Raw genomic sequence first — 24,352 nt, forward strand, 5'->3', positions numbered from 1 at the left:
AATCATCTTTTAGCGGCTGGCTTCCGGCGTGGAGAGTATGCAAGCGTGCTTTTACCATTTACGTGTTGCTTAAAGAAACTGCAGGGGTCGGCATTGTTTCAGTCAATACATCGTCTCTAAGGAAAGCTGATTACGGAGCATTGTAGAATTCACCAATAGGTGGCTTCCAACTTTCAGCTTCGAGCCGTTTCTGCAGAATAAAATAAACTAATACCGAAGGCTGTGCTTTTTGCTGCTGAAGATGCTTGAAGCAGCTTCATGCCTGCCACAGTTTGTTCACCAATTTCCTTTTTGGCTCCGGAACAGCGTATATGTTTTCCTCTTCAGAGCGCAGACCGTTCACGGGAGAGAAACGTAAGTGGCGCCTCCGAAGCACCGGATGACGGTGCGCTTTCTCCGCAGCAGGCGACACACGACGACGACTCTCAGGATGCCACTGCGAACATACGAACACGTATCGCAGGCCCGAGCTTGGAGCGCTTGGTTGGCGCACATACACGAAGGATGACGCTCGGCCAGCAAAACGAAGCAAGCATAAGGGTGCGCGTTCTTCCAGACCTCGAAGTCTTGGAACAAGGGCCCTGCCATATTAAGCTAATGCTTGCCAATGAGGAAGCCGGAGCGGCGGAAGGAACACGTAAGCAGTTGAAAAAGCGACCAATCGCATTAACAATGCACCAGAAATCTAGCAATTGAAGAACTTTATAATGTTCGACTGCCGTGAATGAAGTTATGTGCGCGCTTCTTTCTTTCATTTGCATATGCTACACGCACCTCTGGGATGCAATCAAGAAAACTAAGCTGCCATTGCGCAGGATTCCTGCCTAAATCAGCGTTTCTAGTTTTATAATAATGGCAGGCCATGGATTGTAGGCGAACATATTTTGGGCAATATTTCTATGCTTCATCGTTTGGTATCTGCATAATGACCATTTCACCACATTAAACAACAGGCAGGCATTTATTAATGATCAGTGTATATTACGCACGAATATATTTGCAGTGTGCGCGCGTATTTTCATGCCACGATGTAAAACGTATGACAAAATTCTATAAAATACGTTTAGCTACAGTATTAAGACCAATATTTTACTTCTCCGTCCCGCATAAGTTCCGCAAATACCCAATAACATTGCAGCAATGTACAAATCTTACGTAAAAGAATAAGGGCAATGTCGCTGCTTGAAATACTAGCTAAAATAAATGAAACGTATATTCTAATTTTTTCCTTAGTACTCTTTGAGGTACTTCCTTTTTCAGCACGAACAATTCCTCTAGTGTGATTATTCGACTTGACAAACGTGCCGTTCAGACACAAATATCGCGTTACAGAACACTTGCTCATATAGCTGCGCTCGTGTGGCAGTACCAAGAAAACGTAGGTGTGACTTCTCACTAATGTTCTTAAACGTAGCGCAACCGATACTGGATAAATTGCGACACCAAGTACACACGGGCTCATGATACAAACTATCAATGAAGTCATAGTGAAATATTTAGCGCGCACAATTGACAAGGACACAGTGAAAGGGGGACACACCTTGTCCTGTGTCCATGTCAACTATGCGCGCTAAATATTTCACCAGCAATTCGTGCCATCTCTCATAACTATCAGTTCTGCTGATATCAATGAAGTCTTGATTTGCTGGATCTAAAGCTACACATACCTTCACTAAATGGATGCGTAATAGAATAGGTCCCGCAAGCCAACAAACAACAATATCGAAATGTATAGGGGGCCTTGCTCGTGAATAACATCCATTGTCCTGCGCGAACATTCCTACAATATTTCTCAACATGAGATGGACGATTTTCTGATACATGTGTTTCCATAGATGGTTGTGCTCTGCCTAAATGATTCGCTTGGCCAATTCGCTCACGCTTTTACCCAGAAGCACACTATCTTTGGAGAGGGGTCGGCAGTCACATGTTTTGCAGTGAAGTGAACGAATACCATGCAAGTGCTCCTTTTTCAAGTGAAGCATGTATGCTTGTACTGACGGAAACATTTCGGTGACGTTGTCTTGCTCTCGCAAAAAAAAAATATAACCCAGAGGAGAACAGCTACGGGAAAGGGCGGTTTGATGAGTTCACAGCTGCACCGGCGCTGGAGCGCGAGTCATTACCAAGGACTCCATATCATAAGAAGCAAACAAAGATACCGTGGAAAATGCAGGGGAAAATATTTGTACTTACTAATTGAAATTAGGTACAAAACTAATCATACTAATAGTGAAATCGGGTACAAGTAATTTCTTTTGAGTTCTTGGTGTCTTTGGGGGCTCCTTATATGTTGAATAAAAATCGGGCACTCGGTTAACCCCCTTCTCGTAGCAAGGATTCTGGTCGCGTACGCGTGCTCAAGCTACGCGCGCAACCAATCGGAGCCATTTCGCTTCCGTCGGGGAGTGAAAGGGCAGGAAAGCATTGCGCGAGGGCTACGCCGGCTTAGTTTGGAAAGGAGATGGGTCGGTAACGTGCTTTGTGTTCCCTCGAGTAACTGGCAGCCTTCGACGAGTGGTAGCGAGTACTTAGAACCACCCGTTAGAGTCGCCCGAGCGCAGTAAAACTGACAGCATCAAAGAGAAATTGACTGTCAGCCTGGTCTGCTCTTCACTCCAAGACTTGTTAATTTATTTTGGCTTGAAAACGCAACAGTAATATTACTACGTTCTGCAATTATATTTCGATGAACTTGATGAATGTATGGGTTGAATGAACTCTGTATTCGGGCACCCGGACGTGTATCATTTGTGGTGCATTCTCTTTAGCACTCGTTCCGCTACCTATTCAGTGATATGGTTCGGACAACCAGTGTAACAGACGTGTGGTATGTTTACGGAAACAATGTTCACTAGATGCTTGCACGATTTTTAAAGCCTAACTGAAGCACATCTTTAGAGTGTCAGTCTTGCCAAGTTTACGCTCAAATAAAAGAAATCAGCTGCTCAAGAGTGCAAGGCTAATACAACCAACAAGTTTGATGGCCAGTCGAAAAGCCTCATGTATAAACTCGCATGTCCCCACCACTTGGCACTTGAAAAGTGTTTTACCGCCGACCCCTGCTTTATTGTATAAGATATAACACACACATAGGATATCGTCCAAAGCTAAATATTGTAGCGTGGATTGCCAAAGCATTTGATGTCGATAGACAGGCCTTTATTCGGGAAGTATTACTGTTAGTTCTTTCCCATTATTGAAACCAAGATCATAACGCTAACATATTTTGGCACTGTCCGAAACTCTGAGTACCAAGATTTCAGCATCTACCTCCTTCTCGCATTATTGCTGTTCTTTTCGTAGGTAGACGTAAATGACTACAAAAAATGGACAAATCCAAATTAGGGAGGCGGTACGCATTGATTGCCAAATAATGTACTCCTTGGCACTTCTTTTTTTATATTTGACTAATGCTCGTATGGTCGACATAGCAAAATAATTCACTTGCGAATCAGAGGTACGTACTATTTATATCAAAATTTTGCATGCCTTCATTACCTTTTTGCGTCGGCGTAAACCGCCATCAAATTGTAGAGAATATAAGTCAAATTGTAGAGAATATAAGAGAATATGGTCACCACCATCATGGTGTGCGCTAGACGCGAGATTAAGCATTTCAAAAATTTTGCTTGCGGTTTGACCCTCAGTCATTATGGATATCTCGAAGAAATTATTTTTAGTGGCTGCCTGGTGTTGGATGCATGCGGGAAAACTATGCATCCATAGCGTAGTAGCTGATGTTTCACGAAAGAGCATTTAAATGTGATCGGATCTTAAGAAGAGATAAGTATTTAGGAAAATGTTTGCAGAAACTTTGCAAGTAACATAATTTACCCATGCTCAACAGCACTAAAGGTATCTAATACTAGTAGCTCCATAAGGCTCTTTTTTTTGTAACGAAAAGTAAAAAAATACTACGCAACAAATTCTCGCAATCCATAATCTCACAATTCAAGAAGTGTTCGCAAGTGGCAGTAACACGTTTTGAACACATAAAAAAGGTTTACTTAAGCCAGTTGGCTCAGTCGACTCGAAAACTGACACAGAAACCTGCAGTAAGATCTTGAGTGCATATATTATATTGACAGAAAGCTTAAATGTATCTTAAAAAATAAGGATGTAATTAATGCGTTTCGTTAGGATAGCTGAATGTACCAAAGAAAGCATTGAACATTGGGAAAGCACAACCTGCCATTAACAAAATTTTATAACGTACGACTAAAGCCCAGCATGAAAACAGTTTGACTTTAATAGCAAACGTGGATAGAAAAATCGATCGAATATTGCTGAAAAGACGAGCGCAACCATGAAACGACAACACGGGGCACTATCTTGTATCTCCTTACTTGGGAGGCTTGGATGTTTCTTTGTTTACCTGTATTGCGTTTTTGCGCAAGTCATCTAGGTTCTGGAATCATGTCAAAGGTGGCGCTCACACACCGGTCTGCTGAATTTTGTACATGAACTGCATGAAATGACGCGTTAGGAGAGATCGTGCTCTTTCATTGGCACTTCACACGTCAAGAATAGGCAACGCAGTCTAACACTATACAAAACAAGGTGAGGCCACCCCTGCGACATTTGTGTCATATGATAAAATTTAATCTCACCGATTTTTTAAAAACTTGGAGCTGAGGTGTACATGAAATCTACTTAAGCCTGCACATAGGTTATGGGGCCATGATTGCTCAAATTGAGAAGGCCGTCCAACACCTGAAGAACTAAAGTGAAACATTCACCTTTTTAATTATTGGAGCAAGAGGGTATGTTTGTGTTACAAACTAAGGGGCAGTTTTATTTACGTAAAATCATTCTTATTGGAGTCGTTCTTCTATGCGCGTGTTCAGAGATATCCGAGAGCAAATTTTCTTTTCTGTATTCATCACTCATGCAAGACGGCTACGATCGCGCTTCTAACTTCGCCGCATAGCTTATTGTCGAATTTTCATTCTCATGTTAATTTCAGGAAATCAGTAAAGGTAAATCTTATCACCCTGTGTGTCCTGTTTAACAGGAGTTTTATCTACAGCTTGATAACGGCATACTGTCCACGACACACTAGGAACAAAGAACCAGTATAGGTGATTTTTATTGCAGCATTATTAGGGGTTGGATGTCTTGCTTAGCTATACCCGCACATTTCAAGCAGAAAAAGCTATCTGCAGATTTCAGTGCTCATCCGTGTTCTTCAATTTCTTCAATATCTTCTTTATTTCTTTTATTTGCGCATACTTCAGCCTCAGCGAGATTATTGAAGGAATGGGATGAACGACAAACATACGAGGTTTATAAACAAGCTTGCGTGAATAATTGTCTCAGTGATAGTGAACGGATGTTGCCGGGTAATGAATTCCAAACTTCAATTGTTGGCGGAAAAAAGTGTGTTTAAAGGAATCAGTGCGGGCAAAAATATGTTCTGAATTTTAGAGCATGGGGACTTGTGCATGAGGGTTTAAAAGAAGTCTTTTGTCCACAGAGGACAGGCGAATAGGATTGATTTACGCGTGAAGGAATTTAGGAATTCAAGTTTGTGATGCTCAGTAAGAGGAGTGAGAGCAAGTGGGGAAGAGAGCTACACGGCTAAAATTCCTTGTCATATATCCTGCAAACAAAATGCGTTGCCTTTTTTTGCACTGATTCTTGTTTTTTTACGTCAGTGTTTGTATTGGTTCCGTATAACTCAAGCATATTCGAGGATGGGGCAAATGAGGTCTTTATATGCAAGAAGTTTAGCTCCTTGGGGAGCAAGACGGCAGTGTACGATTTATGTAACCTTGTCTTTTAAAGGCCTTGTTACAGGGGACGTTAATGTGTTTCGACCATGAGATATCGTGTGTTAGTAGGCTACCTAAATATTTGAATTCAAAGACCCTACTTAAAGTAATATTGTTAAAGGAATAGGCAAGGAAGGAGACGAGCGGCGTGTAAAGGACGTTGAGAGAGCTTTGGAAAGGTTGATATTCATTTGCCATGCTCTGGACCTGTTGCAGAAGTCAGCAAAAGAACTGTTAAGGACAACCAGATGAGATTATCTACATCAAACGCAATCACCAGTAAAAAAAGCATATTTTACCTGTGGTTTGTAGGGGCAGACCATTAATAAAAATCAGCAATAAAAGACGTCCCAGTACTGCATCTTGGGGAACACCTGTTGAAGCAGGCATCAACGGTGAGTTAATAGAGTTGAAACATACATATTGCGAACGCTGGGAAAGAAACTCCGATATTGAGCCAACCAAAGATGCATTTTTTTAATATAGCGAACAACCTGTGCATAACTTTAGGGATTAAAATCGCAGCAATATTTTTTCCAGCAGGATGACCATAATGAGACTGGCAGACGCACTGTAGGCTGCGGCTGTCCTGGATTAAATGTCATGATTTGGGCAGATCATTCTAAGAGAACATTTTTGATTACCCGCTAGCATTCATAAACGTTCTTTGTGTTTTTACGTGACTATTCGAAATAACACTTTCCAGATGTGAAATAGATTGATACCGTTGTTATTCGCAGATCATCTTGCCGAATGGGAAACGTTCACAAGGGCACTGCTGACAGTTCACGTTTGTATTGAGACCTTGGTCGTGAGAATCTCGGCAGTCTCCCGGTCACCAGGACACTTCTACCAGCGCTTCAATTTGCGATGGGGAACCGCAGTGATAGACGTTGAAGTGTCTGCATTTCCCGACCCGTCCATAGACTTTGTCTTACCGTATTTGCGCAGGCTATGCCGACTAAGAATGGCTGAACAGGCTGGTACATGCTTTCAAAACATCGTTCTGGTAAATCGTGACGCCCGACGACAGGAGATGCTCCGTGAATTGCTCCAGACGGATGCTCGTCTCGGATTGGACATTAACAACAGGTAGGTTTTTGTCTCTTCCTTTCTGTTCAGGAAAGTAGGGCCCCAAATATCCACGCTTTCGACAACAGATTACGTGCGGAATATTTAACGGAGAAACGCTTACTGCGAATTGTTGTAAGTTTCGCATGCATTTGCCAACTCCGACAGTACACGACCTACTGTGCAATCTTTATGGCTTTTTTTTTAATTGGCAGAGAGAGACGCACACCTGATGACCGAGAAGGCAATCCAAAAAGTTGGGTTCGATACTTTGCACGAAGGAAAGGGAAAACATTTATATACATAGGAACTAAGAAAAATTAATGCAATGGTAAAAACCCTAGAAAAGAGGATTACAAGAATGATACGACGACCGACAAAAAACGAGTGCACAATCTATAGTTGGCGCCAAACATTGAAGCGGGACATGTTACCATGAAAGCATATCTCACGGGACTGCAGACCTCAGGACCTGAACTAGCGCTTTCGTCTTCATTGCGCACGTTCATTGTTACCACTGTATTTTCATCTGATAGTAGCCGTCTGTGATGTATCCCTAACATGGTACACATCACTGGTTTCAGTGTACTATAACGTGAACAAATACACCAATGTACTATACTACCTTAACTGTTCCAAGTATGCCGCAGGTAGAACTATGAGCCCATGCTAATATGAATGAGTTTGACTTGGTGAAAATGCCTTATCAATCTACGGTCGGTGCAAGTTTCTTTGCACAATTTTAGTGCAGGTTGCAGCCTCATTTTCAAGTCAGGAGCCAGGAAGCATGTGCGACTCTTTGTGGAAATTATTGACATACATCAAACAACGAAGTGTAGCTGCTGCGCCACCTCGTGCAAGTGGAATCGAAGCAGATCTTCCACTGCCATAGGGAAACATGGCAGAATAGTTAGCGCAATGATTTTCAGTCACCATAGTGTACCGGTTGCCATTCATAAAATTATGCGCTGTCCTTGAACAGCTGCTTGATGGTGTAAATGTAGCATATCTGGCGCTTGATTCAGAACACGGTGTATTGAGATTTATATTAAATGAAAGCATGCCTCCAAATCCCAAGAAATAGTGCAGGATTGAGGTTTTTTTTTTAAATAGCATTTTCGTGCGGAAGGACAAGGATCACTTACTTTACCAAATTATTAGAGAGCTATACAAAGTGAGCATAGTAGTTTTTATCGGCTGAGCAAACTCATAAACACTTCCTTGCTAACTGGAAAGCATGGTGTGACGCTCGCACAGGCAGCCACAAACAGATTTCACTCAATGAGCGCGGACAATCGCTGTCGAAAAGGTAGCGTGAGAAACAGCGGCAGCTGCAGCGAGCGAAGATGCCACCATCCACTGCTCACCCTCGCATTGTTTCACTTGCAACAAAAGCATACAGCCCAGAGCAACCTTGTTATCCCACTTGGCCTTCATACTGTACATCACGGCGGCCACGAAGATGGAAGTGCGCTTAGGATGTCCATAAAATTTCTATTTCAAAATGAAACTCGAGTGCCAAGCGAAGCGCCGAACGCTGTTCTCGCGTAGAATTTGCCAGACAAGCTGTTTGAGTTTGTATTTAAACGAGCTTTTCTGGCATGTGAACAGCTAGTGTCGAGCACACAGATTTGAGAGAACCGTTTGTATCAACAAGTAGGGGGGCGTAGTGCCCCCCCCCCCAGCACGTGTAAAAATTGTTGGGTAACTTCACCTAACACTCTTGACGCCACCACAGCTTAGCTTTTTAATTCAGGAAGAGTGAGGTGTACCTTGGGTTGTTGTATACATCAAAGTTTGACGGCGGTTTTCTAACATGCGCAAAAACTATTTAAACAGAGCCGGGGTGCAGCGTAAAGATGATTGCGTGCGTTGTAGACGTCCTCATTGTAGGTAGGCAAGCCAGATGGTGCCAGGGAAAATCAGTTCAGTATGTTATGTGTTTCCTGAGCATACGAAATGAAATATCTGTCGTGATCAGTTGAACACGCATGAAGGCTTCGGTAGCCGCTATAGATGTATGCATATAAAGTTCAAGATAGGTCGGGAATGCTTGAGGTTGGAGGCTTTGAAGTGTTGCGAATGTTACTTGCGCAGGAGTTTCCGTCATCAAGTGTGCTATACCGCAGGAAGCTCCTGAAAATTGTGGTACAGTAGCCACATGGATTGCAATAAAGAATCGCATGATTTCTCCCGATTAAGTGCGGTTCAACTCAACAGCTTCAAGAAGGCCTTGATGTGCTGAACAACTACGCTCGGAAAGCAGGATTGGACATTTCCGCCCAAAAATCAAGCCATGTTGTGGTGGCCAACAAGAAAGGACGCACAAGAATCACGCAGCACCCCTTTACATTTAGACTCGGCGCAGTGACAATCCCTGAGGCTTCTGAGGTCCGCATACTGGGTCTCGATATTCACCAATCCGGCAGTGGTGTACACTGGCTCCCTAAAACCAGACAGAGTTCGACAAAAACACTTCACCTTATTCGTCGCATTGCAGCAAAAGCAGCTGGAGCTCGTACTGACGTACCTCGGCGGTTGGTGCGTGCAGTCTTGTAGCCACGAATTTTATATCAAGCACAGTTTCAACGGCTGACTTTGGCACAGCTGGCACAGTTGGAGACGATTAATCGCGATGCTATGCGCACAATCACAGCACTGCCCCGCATCACACCGATACCAACCTTACAGGAACATGCCCAGCTCAACACAATTGCAGAGCTAATCTTGCAACGTGAAAAAGCACGTGAAATAAAAAAGCAACTTATTCCGGGTGTCGCTGCGTTGAATGCTCATTTTCATCGCGGCTCTCGGATTGACAATCAGCCCTATCCATGCCTCCCTGGGAATTCACCAGCATTACAACTAATAAGCCAACGAAGTTACGACGCAGCGGTACAACAGGTACTATTGACGAACACAATATCGTCGATGCACCATGCGTTAACACCTGCAAAGTCTATACGGATGCTGCCATTCTCCCAGACGGCGGAAGGGCATCATTCCTGAGTACTACGCATAATTTCATCAGCGGCCACCAGCGCTATTTGTCTACGGAAACCAGCGCTCTAGTAATGGAACTTCAAGCCATCCACGACGCTGTGCAAGATGCGACATCTAAGCTCCCTACCATCAAGCAACTAGATATATTCACGGATTCTTTAGCGGTCCCCGCAGGGGCGTCTGCGTCAGCAGGCGTTTGGTGCGTTGCGACACCACGTACCCGAGCACACGAGGGTTGGACCCTCCCGCGTGTAGCCGTGCGCGGCTTAGCCGTGTCCGGGGAAAAGGGGATCCTGGGGGTTGAGCCAATGCCGGGTGTTTGGACCTTTACGGCCCCTCGGCGGCGGCAATACACCCCTTTGGCCTCGGCTTCACGTAGACGGCACCCCCGGACTGACCCACCCGGGGGAAATCGGTAGTTGCCTTTTCCTGTCTTTCTCTACCTACAACCTTCCTCTTTTCCTTACTTTCCACCTTTCCTGTCTCCTTCTCATTTCTTTATTACTTCCGACCTTCCTGGCAGCAAGGGTTAACCTTGTGTGAGTAGCCAACCTTGGTTATATCATATTAGGTTATAGCGGCAACGTACAGCTGGCGTTTGCAGGCCCTGTTTTTCAGGCCCTGCAGCGTCCCCTTGTTGGACTCCATGGTGGGTGGCTGGCGTTGCTGCCGAAATTTCACATATATTTATGGATAGCTCTTTTCCTCCATTCCGTGATCGCCCTCAGAAAAGAGGGCGCACCGATGAAGTTTTTCAGTTTTTCGGACGCCAAGTCCACAACTTCCCACGTTTCCACGTAGTTCACTCGGAAAAACCCGGCAAACCAGTGCGCACTATTTCACCGTTCCTTGTATCAAAGACTTTGACTGATGTTTTTGGAGCCGGATATAAGGCGACCAGGATGGCAAGCGGTGATCTCCTCCTTGAGCTCCGCGATAAGAAACAATACGAGCAACTGTCTAAGCTTGTGTCATTTGGGGATAACCAACTAACAGTAACCCCGCACCGTACTATGAACACCACCCGGGGCGTTGTCTCGGACGATGATTTGCTGGAGCTCACTGAGGCTGAGCTCTTGGAGGGCTTCAGTGAACAAAATGTTATAGATGTCAAAAGAATTAAGATAAGACGAGATGGAAAAGAAATCCAAACGAAACACTTGATAATCACCTTCGGTTCGAGTGTCCTGCCCGAGTCAATCGAGGCAGGATACATTAAGCTCCGTGTTAGGCCATACGTGCCAAACCCCCTGAGATGTTTCAAATGCCAACGTTTTGGCCACAGCTCGCAGAGCTGCCGAGGCCGCCAAACGTGTGCAAAATGCAGTGCCCATGAACACACGTCTGAAGCTTGCACGAACTCTTTGCATTGTGTAAACTGTGATGGAGAGCACGCCGCGTACTCGCGGTCGTGCCCATCTTGGAAAAAAGAAAAAGAAATTGTCACGATCAAAGTGAAAGAAAATATATCATTCAAGGAGGCACGTAGGCGGGTGGCATACCTGCCTAAGAACACATTTGCCGAAGTGGCGCGTCAGGGGGCAGCGCCACAACGGCCTCCGGCGGCTGTCCGACCCACACTCAGTGAGGCGGCAGTGACGCCATCCGCCCCCTCGGCGGCTGCAGCTAACGCTGCTACGCCAACACAGCAGACGGGGCCATCGATCCCGAAGGTGGGCGCAGCCGAGGCTGCCCCAACCTCCCCGGCCCCATCCAGCGCTGGCAACAGCCGGCGCAGCCAGACCCATCAGGGAGCCCCATCGACCTCCGGTCTGGTGGGCGCAAGGATCTTGCCTTCCCAGGCAGGACCCTCACAGAAAGCTCGCTCGCAAGAGCATGTGTCCAGCGCCTCCCAAGAGGCAATGGACACTACAACTGTCCTGACGGCGCGCCAAGCGCCTAAGGAGCGGCGAGGCTCCCTCGAACGCTCCAGAAAGGGCAAAACCCCGATTACAGGGCCTCGAAAGAGCTCTGTAATCTAAGACATCTTTCAGTTTCCGTACACACAGCACCAACTTACTTTAAATATGGATACACAAATCATACAGTGGAACGTCAGAGGTCTTCTTAGGAACCTTGATGATGTGCAAGAGATTATACACAAACACAATCCAAAAGTGCTGTGTCTACAGGAAACACACCTCAAATCACAACACACAAACTTTCTCCGACAGCATGTTACTTTTCGCAAAGATCGCGATGATGCAATCGCATCATCGGGAGGTGTTGCAATTGTAATCCAAAAGAGCATAGCATGTCAACATTTACAGCTACGAACGGCCCTTGAAGCAGTGGCGGTTCGAATTGTTTTGCTAAACAAACTTATCACTATTTGCTCGATTTATATACCTCCACACTACAAACTAAGCAAACATGAATTTCAGTCCTTCATAGATGAATTGCCAGAACCGTACGTTGTACTTGGGGATTTCAAAGCGCACAACAGCCTGTGGGGCGACTCTCGTATAGATGCGCGAGGTCGTCTTGTTGAACAGTTCCTCTTCTCTTCTGGTGCATGCCTGCTGAATAAGAAGGCACCCACATATTATTCTCTCGCCAACAGAACATTTTCATCAATTGACCTCAGCCTAGTTTCCCCGTGTATACTGCCTGAACTCGTATGGGAAGTTATGAACAATCCTTACGGAAGCGACCACTTCCCAATCCTGCTTAGAACACCTGAAGTAAAGGAATATCCACCACAGGCTCCTAGGTGGAAAATTGACACTGCCGACTGGGAAAAATTCCGAACTCTATCTTGTATTTCTTGGGATGACATGTCCTCGCTAGGAATTGACGCTGCTGTCGAATATTTTACAGCCTTCGTAATAGATGCCGCATCTAAATGTATATCACAAGTAAATGGCCTGTCGTGCAAACCGCGTGTTCCGTGGTGGAATGACGATTGTAGGATCGCACGTAAAAATCAGAACAAAGCGTGGGGGTTGCTACGCGCCTCCCCCACTGCGGAGAATCTTATTAACTTTAAAAAAGTAAAATCCCAAGGCAGGAGAACCCGCCGACTGGCCAGAAGAGAAAGCTGGCAGAAGTATTTATCGAGCATTAACTCGTTTACAGACGAGGCCAAAGTCTGGAACAGGGTAAATAGAATCAGAGGGCGACAAACGTATTCACTCCCTCTGGTAAATACACAAGGCGATACACTGCAAGATCAAGCAGACTCACTTGCGGAACACTTTCAGAGTGTGTCAAGTTCAAACAATTATTCGCAATCTTTTCTCATATATAAAGAAATAGAAGAACGTAAGCCTTTAACAAGAAAACGTCGAGAGAATGAGCCTTACAACCGTCCTTTCAGTATTGCCGAATTGAGAGCTGCCTTGAGCGCATGCAAGAGCTCCGCACCAGGATCTGATAGGATCATGTACGAAATGCTGAAAAACCTACACAATGACACGCAAGTGACACTACTTACACTTTTCAACACTATCTGGGACGCAGGGTACCTTCCGACCGCATGGAAAGAAGCCATTGTTATCCCTGTTCTAAAACAAGGCAAAGATCCTTCATCAGTGGCAAGCTACCGCCCGATAGCCCTCACAAGTTGCATGTGTAAGGTATTTGAAAGAATGATAAATCGGCGTCTGATCCATTTCCTTGAAGAGAACAAAATGCTTGATCCCTATCAGTGTGGCTTCCGTGAAGGGCGCTCCACAACCGACCATCTTGTACGTATAGAAAGAAATATCCGGGACGCATTCATACATAAACAGTTCTTCCTCTCGATATTTCTCGATATGGAAAAGGCGTATGACACAACGTGGCGATACGGCATCTTGCGAGACTTATCCGAAATGGGCATTCATGATAATATGCTCAGCGTAATAAAAAGCTACTTGTCCAATCGTACCTTCCGGGTGAAAGTCGGCAATGTGCTGTCACGTCCTTTTACACAAGAAACTGGTGTACCCCAGGGAGGCGTGCTCAGTTGCACGCTTTTTATTGTTAAGATGACAACGCTTCGTGCTTCCTTACCCCCGGCCATTTTGTATTCCGTCTATGTGGATGACATTCAAATAGGCTTCAAATCCTGTAACCTCGCAGTATGCGAGAGACAGGTACAGCATGGTTTGAACAAGGTGTCAGGGTGGGCAGAGAAAAATGGTTTTAAAATCAATCCTCAAAAGAGTTCTTGTGTGTTGTTTACAAGAAAGAGAGGCCTGGTCACGGATCCTTGCTTGGAAATGTGTGGACATCAGATACCTCTAAACAAAGAGCACAAATTTCTAGGTGTTATACTCGACAATAAACTTACTTTCGTCCCACACATTAAACATCTTAAAGAAAAGTGTCTGAAAACAATGAATTTAATGAAACTCCTATCTCAGACTACATGGGGTAGTGATAGGAAGTGTTTAATGAACCTATACAAGAGCCTAATTCGGTCTCGATTGGATTATGGTGCCGTTGTGTATAACTCTGCCGCCCCGAGCACGCTAAAGATGCTAGACCCAGTTCACCATCTAGGAATCCGACTGGCCACTGGCGCATTCAGAACGAGTCCCATACAAAGTCTATATGTAGAATCAAATGAATGGTCTCTCCACCTACAGAGATCATACACCAGCTTCAATTATTTCCTTAAAATACGCTCTAATCCTGAACATCCATGTTTTGATACCGTTACCGATATGACGTGCGCTACACTTTTCAGCAATCGTCCCTCCATAAGACAGCCTTTCTCGCTGCGTGTGAAGCAGCTTAGCGATCAAATGCATGTCCCACTCCTCGAGCTCCCCCTAATGCATCCAGCCAAGCTGCTACCTCCTTGGGAGTGGCAGCTCATACAATGCGACATATCTTTCATGCAAGTTACAAAACACGCTTCAGACATTGAAATTCAAATGCATTTCCGGGAACTCCAGCACAAACACTCCTGCCCGGAGTTCTACACAGACGCATCGAAGTCACACGACGGGGTGTCCTATGCAGCCGTCGGTCCATCCTTCTCGGAATCCGACGTACTGCATCCGGAAACTAGTATCTTCACGGCTGAGGCCTACGCAATATTGTCGACAGTGAAGCATATTAGGAAATCAAAACTCAAAAAATCAGTCATATATACTGACTCCCTAAGTGTTGTGAAGGCTTTGATATCGTTCTGTAGGCACAAAAATCCTGTCATAATCGAACTCTATTCCGTCTTATGCAAAGCATATGTATCTAACCAGCATGTGATTGTATGCTGGGTGCCAGGTCATAGGGCCATCGAAGGTAATGTTCTGGCGGACCAGATGGCCACGTCAGTTGCATGGCATTCTGCTAATCCCACCACTGCAGCTCCTGTCACAGATCTGAAGCCCTTTTTACGGAGGAAACTACGCAACCACTGGCAACGCCTGTGGGACGCGGAAACAAATAATAAGCTCCACTTGATAAAGCCACAGTTAGGATTCTGGCCTTCCGTAACAAAATCCCGCCGGACAGATGTCCTATTCTGCCGTCTAAGAATAGGACACACTTTTGGCACACATAACTTTTTACTCACAGGAAACGAGCCTCCAACCTGTGGTAGGTGCGGGGAGAGGCTGACCGTCCTCCACGTTCTACTGGAGTGTCGGGAAGCCGAATCTGAAAGAAGGAAACATTTTCTCTTAGCATACCGTCAGCAGATCCCCCTTCATCCTGTTATGTTACTCGGCCCAGAACCTTTATTTGACACTAACGCAGTCTTAAGTTTTCTGAAAGATGTTGTTTTGCATGTTTTTATCCCCACATGTTCGTAGCGCTTCCTCTCTTCTGAGAATGCCGCTGTGATCATTATTTTGAATAGCACATGCCTCTAGGCCCTTGTGGTTCAAGGGCTCTGGCGAGGCAGCAGTGCTCCAAGTAATTTTACCATTCTATATATTTTTATTTTGCATCATTCAACGATGGATTTTAATGTTCACAGTATTCGTCATTAGTCATCGCCATAATTTTATAGTACATAGATTTTACGCACTTTACAGCGACTATTTTTAGGCCACCTTACAGCCATGTCACATCTTCCATAATACATCCTTAACACTACCACCAGTCATGGCGCTCTTTGGCCAAACCTGGCCCTTGCGCCACAAAACAACACACATCATCATCATCATTCTTTAGCGGCTATTCAGGAACTCAAGAAGGTTGATAAGGCGATGGAAATCTGCGAGAGAATACACACTATGAATAGTAAGACAACTACTTGCGTCAAGGTACACTGGATTCAAGGCCATTCAGCGAACCCTTACAACATTGCTGCTGACCAGCAGGCACACTGCCCTCCTAATCCTGATCCTGCACCTATTCCCCTCGAACCCCAACCCCGTAACGCGCTGCGAGCCCGTAAAAATGTTCTCCGGCAGGACACACGCGCTCTTATCCCATCGTGTGTCTGCTCCCTCCCCCTTCACCTTACTAGGGCGGAGGAAGTTGTGCTTAGGAGGCTTCGGGCCGGGGTGGCCCTTACACCGGCTGTTGTCTCAAGGTGGAACTGGTCGCATTTACCACTGGGTGCTACGTGTCCATACTGCTCCGTTCCTGCGGTGGAATCAGATGCATACCACCTAATATGGACATGCACGGGTTTACAACCGGAACGCTCGCGTCTCCTACTGCAAGCCGGCCTCCGCAACAGTGTGACAACCAGCTATGACCGCTGGATACATGGCAACAGATTTCACAAAACACTGCTTCAATTCATACACAACACAGGCCTCACAGCACACATATAATAAACATATAGGCTCCAAGAATTATGCCCTAAAGGCAAGCCTTCATCGCAATAAAAAAAAAAGTGCGGTTCGCTGACAATTCGTGCAAGCCTCTTTTTAACATATGATTCGTAGGGGCCAAATATAGGTCCCTATTGACGACGATCCCCCGAAATTGATTGTTCTTTTATTTTGGATTGTTAGCTTTACGATACGAAAAGCTTACCATACCATCGGGTTTTTGCATGAAGGCAACCACAGAGCACTTTTCTGGTCAAAGCAGTATGCATTGTTCTAGTAGTTAAATGGAAACCCTCGTACCGGCCTTTCGCACTTTCACCCAAATATATTGGTGTGTTACACCGAAAGGTCATCGTTAGTAGCCTCATTATACTACGTAGCCCTGTTTCTCAAGACCGACGCCCATAGATCTGTTCGAAAGCATTTGAATGCGTAGGGCTTAACACCCCACCCGGTGGAACATCAAAAGTGCGACAGAAAAAAACAATATGGGAATTTTCGCTAGTGGTGCAAGGCTGGGTCAAAACGAAAACTAGTTCCGGCTTTTGCTAAGTATTGATAAGTTTTCCTAAGTTTTGGGAGTTTATACATAGCTCATGTAGGTTCATACTAAGTGTTGCTAGGTTTTCCTGTGCTTTGCGAGGTACTGGATGGCTTGGCTGCGCTCATACCAAGCGTTACTAGGTTTGCTAAGTCTTACGGTGTGATGAATGGCTTAATTATGCTCATATTAAGTTCCGCCTCGAGTTGCTATGTGTCGCGCAGTGTATGCGAGGTCATGCACGGCCACGCCAGTAAGCCACACAAGCCTCAGGAACTCACATATATACAAACCCCTCAACGTCCATGACGATTTATTATCTGCAGTGATTCAGTACCAGCGGTCACATTCTTCGATCCTGTCTTCGTACTCAACGTCCGACAGTATTCATGGTTGCCGATATGGATGGTGGCGTCACAGAAGGCTTCGGGAAGCAGTTGCAAGGCAGAGCCCTTCTGTCGAAAGCTCCGCACCGAGCTAACCTTGGAGAGATTCACATCGAACAAGAACCGGTCACAGATGCGGCAGCTGTGTCCAAAGTATACGCTGAGGAATACGCGCTGGAAGCGGCCGTTCGCACCTTCCATGTATTTGTGGGCTTGGCGTTGGAAATTCTCGGCGATGCGCGGGCCCCCAACCAATTCCCGGCGGCGCCGAGCATTTAGCCGGCAGGGTTCGCAGTTTCTGGCGCGAAACACAGGACCCTCGGCTCGGCCACTCTAAACCCAGAAATTTGCGCTGGCCTTTCGCACCCCCAGGTTTCGGTGGTCGTGAGCCTGGAAGTTTTCGAGTAGTCGCGGGCTGGGATGGCTTTCTCACTGACGTCGACAATTCAGGCACCGTCTCGCGTTCCCCGGACTGAAACTCACTATCCTCAACTCGGCATCGCCTCTTCTCAGCCGTGGTTTCGGCGGGGTGTTCCGGCTCAGATTAGCGGTGACGCATCACTATTCTTTGGACGGTACGCTGCTCTTCGTTGTAAGCCGCTTCTTCGGGAGTCCGGTGTTTCTTCACTCTTCCCATAGCAGCAGCACGTACGCACGGAGTAGAGGAGGCGAGAGGTGTACCTCCGCGACCGCTGTTCCGAGCTTCCAGTCGCCTGTGACCATACGACTCCACCTTACGTGCATGGGGCACGAGGAGTTTACGTAGCTCGACGCTCTCGCACGTGGTTGCTAGGCAGCGCGAGGCAGTGCACTGCTGAGCTGACGTTTCTGGTAACGCTCCACGGAAGAACAAAAGCTTAAGCAGCTGCGCTGTTAAAATGTTCAATTTGAGGCACCGCAATAAACTTTCAAACATGTATGTTCACATTGAACTGTAAATGTGACCACCAATTCCTACAGTTTCGAATGCGTGATTCACGTTATCATGATTATCTCATGATTCGCGTTACCGCATGCTCAGAGAGGTCTAGAAATAGCAGCGCAGGTGATCGTTTAAGGAGTATCCGGCGTTGCACCTACGTCACGAGATGCATCACAATCTGTCTTGATCGACCACGTTTGAAGACAGCCGTAGCTCATGGAGATACCTTGTTGCTCTTGCGACACTGTTGGAGGCGCTTCACTGCCCTCCTCTTCATCACTTTACCAATGTAGCTACCAAATACAGCAGTTCGGTACAATGTGGAACCCAATGAAGACATGGCACGTGTTAAATGTAGAACAAGCTGATTTTACTTCGATTTTAAGGGACTGACTCTTCCTTTCATGTTTACCTTTAAAATTTGAGAATGCTATCTCGAGAATTTGGGCCCAGAATACCAATCGTAAAATGTGTAACTCCATCAAGTCCTAGACATGACCAGCATTGGTACTCAAATAGTGAAACCTCCAAGTCTCTCATAAATACGAGAATATTTATTTGCACATGTCACGAACAAAGTGTAGCGACTCAAAAAAGGGCAGCAGAGCAGAATTCTGGCCCTCGTAACCTTGCCCAGAAATCTTCATCAGCGTTGATTTAGCGACATCGCTGATGTGAAGCAAATGTGCTGAAACGGTAACACTCCACTGCTGAGGCTTCCGAGATCTTGTACCCTGATCGAGACTTGTGAAAGCTGCTTAGGGAGGTGCGAGAATTCCCATCATAATTTCCGGTAACTGGCCTGGAATATGTCAAGAAGCCACTGAATCGTCTTCTGAGTGCGTTTAGCTTCCCTAAGATCTAGGATCGATTTGGTACGCCGGTATTTGCATTCTCTTTTTCGTCGGCAGGCTCGAAGTCGCTGTAATTGCTCATCGCACTCTGCATGTTAAGGGAATAGCTGAAATTTCCTCAATTCTTGAATAGTTGGTCTGATCTTATTATCCAAGTGCCAAGCTAGATGATTTCTACAGGCTTCCTCCATACGTGTTTTAAATGCAGGTCAGTCGATTGGGCGACGAGGTTTAAGTAAACTTCGTCACACCTTTGATCTTCAGATAAGTAGTGATGTAGTCATGGTAATCACCATGCGTCACGAATGCTTATAGTGGGTGGTAGGGTAGACAGGTACTTCCGTATCAGTAATGTGTTTTCAGGAATGTGGGTGCGTTTGATGTTTTGCAGCTTCTTCATGGAAAAGTATTTATGTTGTCTTTATTACTGTACCACATTTTCATAATTGCTTCAGATTTCAACGTGCATGTTCTTGAGAATATTCGAACGATTACACTTGACATTTGGCAATGATTGGCTCTTTTACTGACTGCAGATGGGAAGAGAGCGAGCGGTATTCAGAAAACAAATATTGCTTACATATTATGTGCACTGTTTCCTTAAGAAATTGCCTCAAAACATACGCATTGGGAGCGTTATTGTATTGAAAATGGGCTTGTTTTATGTACTGAACAATGCCTTTCATTTAGCGCTAGGCGTACAGCGAAATGTCGGGATATTGTCCACATTTCGAAATTCAGTTTTATTTGTAACAAGGCTATCATGATATCGAAATATTATATCGCACAAAACTCCGAAAACAACAAATTTTGCGGCATCGTGGCACGACCTTTGTAGCGCCATCTTGTATAAAAGACTCCGAGTAAATGTCTTGTACACTATGCTTTTTTGGCAGTTGGGTGCCAAACTTTTCAAAAAATGTGATTACTTGCATAGCATTTCGATCACGGATATTGTTGGTTGTTTGTGTGGCGTCCTGGTGGACTGTAATTTTTATTCTCAACATCACTTTATTTGGCGATAAATTTGGCAGCGAAGAAATTGTGAGGGCCTTGCGGCGGCGCTGCTTGGTAGCAAGGTATTTCCTTCTGCAAGCGCAAGAGTGTCCTGCTGGCAACGAATGACGAACATGGGTTTCCATGGCGGCAATATGGAGCATCGGAACATTGATTCACTAGTAATTACACCATTGCCTCCATTATTTGTTTCATGTGTTGTGCGGGCTTTTGAATTAAGCAAACAGACCCACTTAGGAAGACTGCCAAAGCAACCCACACACAAGAATCGGGTTGCTATATGTGGAGAAGAATTGCACTTGGCGTCACAATTGAATGGTTTTGAGCTCTCGTTTGCAATCGCCGTTGCACTTTTTCACTGCTCAATGGGTGCACAATATAGTGGTTTTAAATCCCTATGAATTTTTTCCCTTTATTTTACCATCTTTTAACAAATTATGTGTACAAGGTAATATGTTTGCTGCCTAATAATAGCACGGATAATTTGCTGCTGTTGATTAAGGAAGTTTGTTTGTTGTACTTCAGTACTTGCAAGAAAACAAAGCTCTATATGAACGTTTTAGAGTGATGTGGCTGTTGTTCCAAACAATGATGCATTCATATTGTTCCGTGTGGAATTACAGGCAACCATTCTCCTAGTTGCATTTCAGTCATGACATCAGGTGCGGAGAGAAATTGCTTGTGTTCTCAATTTTAGCAACCTCGCACGAATATTGGACACTACCACGGAGATGCCCTTTCTGCGCGAGCTCGTAATAGACCTCAAGAACACTGCCACTGGACCATGCGAACCTCTACAAATCTTGCTGAGCCTGACGTGCCACATTTACACTGACGTTCGGAGACTGAGGTACGAGGTCGACGCAACCTACGCCCACTTCCTGTGCTGCCAGTGTGCCCACTATCGCGGCGTAAGCACTACGACAGGGGTTGAGACAAGCATAATACCGACACTCTGCGCCCGTCGCGAGCTGACATGTTCCACAGGTGACTTGGTGCCGTACATAGTTAGTGTTACGCATCCTCCAATGCGTGGTACTTATGTTTTTCAAGTGCTTTCTATTGTTCGCATGCGTGACGAAGATCAGCGTCAGTAGATTTGAAAATCAGGAGAGGGTTTAGGCGAACTGCAAAAGATATTGGAAGGTTATCGGCAATTTCTGACAAACGTAGAGCATGCCGTTCTCACCGTTGTAGGACACTGACACCTGATCTAAGAATGTGCCTCAGAGCAGATACGTCAGCAACATTGTTTCTTGCAAGTGCATATTTTTTTATAGATTGACAAACTTCCGCTTCTCTTGCGTTAGAGGCATGCGAAAATTTAGACAGCCTATCCAGATTTTGAAAATAATTTTTGTTTGCGACACTAACAATGAGATCAAGATAAGGCATGCCGCTTACGTCAAGCAAAAGTGAGCCTAACACAACAGAGAACAATTGGATGCTAAATGAAACCACTTGCAAATGTATGCCGTCGGGCTATGTGTAAATGTTTGCCAGGTCCGTTGATGTAGTGATGGCTTGTTTAAAGCGAAACTGTCTGATGGATGTCAGAATTTTTTTAAATACTTTAAGAGCTGATCTGCAAAATATCAAATCTGAACACAGAAGCGTCTTTGGAGTAGTTATTCAGGTCCCTTCAAGAGAAGAGTACCGAACGCCTCATTTTAGACAATGAAACCATGTGCGAATTTTCATATTCCTATGGCTGCGGTTACCACCTCATTGACGCAGCAGTTAGATCGTATAGTAAAGAGGCTACGCTGTAGCGAAGGCTCACTGGTGTTGCCGTATGGCCGATAAAATGGGCGACTTACACGCAAGAAAATGGAAGCTATCAAAAGCCTTGCTCGTAATGGTACTATGCTCAAATCACACCACTATGCTAAATTGAGGTTGCAATGATGGTTCCTGTGAGTGGTGCTTAACCAAAGCAGCTAAACGGACATTCGAAGGAAGTCATGGAGCGCGCCAGCGAGTTCGCATATATACCATCTTCCTTTTTAAGAGCCCCAATCTCACAATTGCGCTACAGAGGTCAAACACATTAACCGCATTGGATGCGTTCGAATGGTTTCATTTACTCCAGGTGCTGCTTGTAATTGCACGGATACCTTCAGTCGTATTCTATGTCATTACTTTTTGTATAGTCCTCATTTTGTAATTCTTTACAACGGCTATGTGCTTTTATTACATTGACGATTGTTGAAAATAAATTTTGTCCCATTTCACTTACCTTATTTATGCCGATGCGCTTGATTTCTTCTTTATTTTTTTCCATGTCGTAAAAGAATAAAATGTACGTGACCTGCAGGTTTTTAAGGCTGATTGGATGTTTTCTTTACTGAAGTCCGTCATGCTTCATATAAAGTGACTGTGGGCTGTACAAACATCACTGTATTACCGCTTTCGTTCGGAATTCTATCAGACGATTGAAATACTAACTCTCTGACAAGTGAAACTGCTTGAGAAGCCACAGTAGTGAACGCCAGTACATGCAGGTCAAAAGCGAACTGCTCGTAAAATTTGGGTTAAGCGCCGAAAAAAGTGCTTCTGGTATACGGGTGATCCATTTCAATGTATTTCACTTAAAATATAGCCATACTGTGTGGAATATGACCAAACCATATCAATGAAGCAGCGAAATAAATTGCTCATATTAGGCGATTGTATGAAAAACAAGCTATTCGGGTTTTATATCTTGTCGTGTACATGAAATATGTCTTTGTGAAGAATGAAGCTGAGGATTATAATTTTATTGTATTGAAGGTGCAGACTGGCGAAGAAGCAATTGGCAAATATGGCGTCGATTCTAGTAACGCTGGAGGAGAGATGCTGGTAGACTTCGCAGAAAGGAATAAGCTGCGAATAATGAACACCTTTTTTGGGAAGCGTAGCTACAGAAAGTGGACCTAGAAAGCCCCAATGGTGAAACATGAAATGAAGTTGACTGCATACTTTCTGCTGATAGCAGCATTGTGCAGGATATTGAAGTGACAGTTTGGGTAAAGTGCTGTGATCATAGCACATTGAGGGCTAGGATTCACCTCAATTTGAAGAAAGAAAGAGCAGAATCGGTCAAGAAGAAACAGATCAACCTAGATACAGAAGGGTAAAAGCAGACCAATTCAGGATGGTACTTGCAGACAAATAGGCAGCCTAGAAGAGAGATGATGACGTAAAGCTAATGAATAAAACCATAACTAGGCTGGCTTAAGAGGCAGCAATTGAAGTAGGAGGCAAGGCACAAAGCCAACACGTAGGCGATCTCTCCAAAGTAAACAGACCCTAATAAAGAAATGACAAGCACAGAAAGTGTGCAATCGAAAAGATGTCCAAGTGCCCAACTGTCAAAACTGACCACCAAGGGGGACATAAGTGATATTCTAAACTCTAACGTGAAAGAGACTGAGGAAGCTGTAAAAAATGAATACAGCCTGAAATCAGTGAGCAAGAAACGTGGAATACGAAAACCCGAGGTATATGCGCTGAAAGATAAGCGCGATAATATCATCAGCAATCTCTATGATATAGTATAAGAAGCGGAAAAATTGTACACTGACCTGCATCATACCCAGTGGAGTCGGGATACCTCCACTAGAAATAGTAATGAACAGGACATAGAAACGCCTCTTATAACTATCATTGAGGTCAGGAGGGCCTCACGGACGCGAAACGAGGAAGAGCGGCAGGCGAAGATGCAATAACAGTCGAGATAATGAAGGAAGGACGCGACATACTGCTTGGAAAACTGGCGGCTCTTTATACAAAGTGCCTATCGACTGCAAGAATCCCCAAAAAATTGGAAGAATGCAAACATTATACTAATCCACAAAAAGGAAGACGTTAAAGAATTGAAAAATTGTAGGCCCGTTAGCTTGGGAGTAAGCTAAGTAAGCTAAGTAAGTTACATAAAATATTTTGCAGAATATTCTCCAATAGTGTAAGGGCAACTATGGACTTTAGTAAACCAAGCGAACAGGCTAGCTTCAGGAAGGAGTACTCTACATTGGATCACATCCATGTCATTAATCAGGTTATCGAAAAATCTACGCA

General features: G+C 44.9%; 1 protein-coding gene across 6 annotated transcripts in view; it reads left to right on the forward strand.

Annotated features, from left to right (window-relative positions):
* Positions 1 to 22,536, forward strand: part of LOC139050915 (uncharacterized) — a 35,788-nt gene extending 13,252 nt beyond the window's left edge. Inside the window, exons 5-7 of one of the 6 annotated variants that reach the window (XR_011509126.1) lie at positions 328 to 637; positions 6,729 to 6,869; positions 20,991 to 22,536. Coding sequence is in view for 3 of the 6 variants with exons in the window: in XM_070527765.1 (XP_070383866.1) it covers positions 328 to 637; positions 6,518 to 6,869; positions 20,991 to 21,390 (1,062 nt within the window). In the remaining 3 variants the exon portion in view is untranslated. Of the gene's footprint in view, positions 1 to 327; positions 638 to 6,517; positions 6,870 to 20,990 lie in introns of all 6 variants that reach the window. The other 5 variants (XR_011509127.1, XM_070527765.1, XM_070527766.1 and 2 more) reach the window with 5 other exon arrangements.
* The last annotated feature ends 1,816 nt before the right edge of the window (positions 22,537 to 24,352 follow it).

Source organism: Dermacentor albipictus, chromosome 10, assembly GCF_038994185.2.
Source record: "Dermacentor albipictus isolate Rhodes 1998 colony chromosome 10, USDA_Dalb.pri_finalv2, whole genome shotgun sequence".
Lineage (NCBI taxonomy): Eukaryota > Metazoa > Arthropoda > Arachnida > Ixodida > Ixodidae > Dermacentor > Dermacentor albipictus.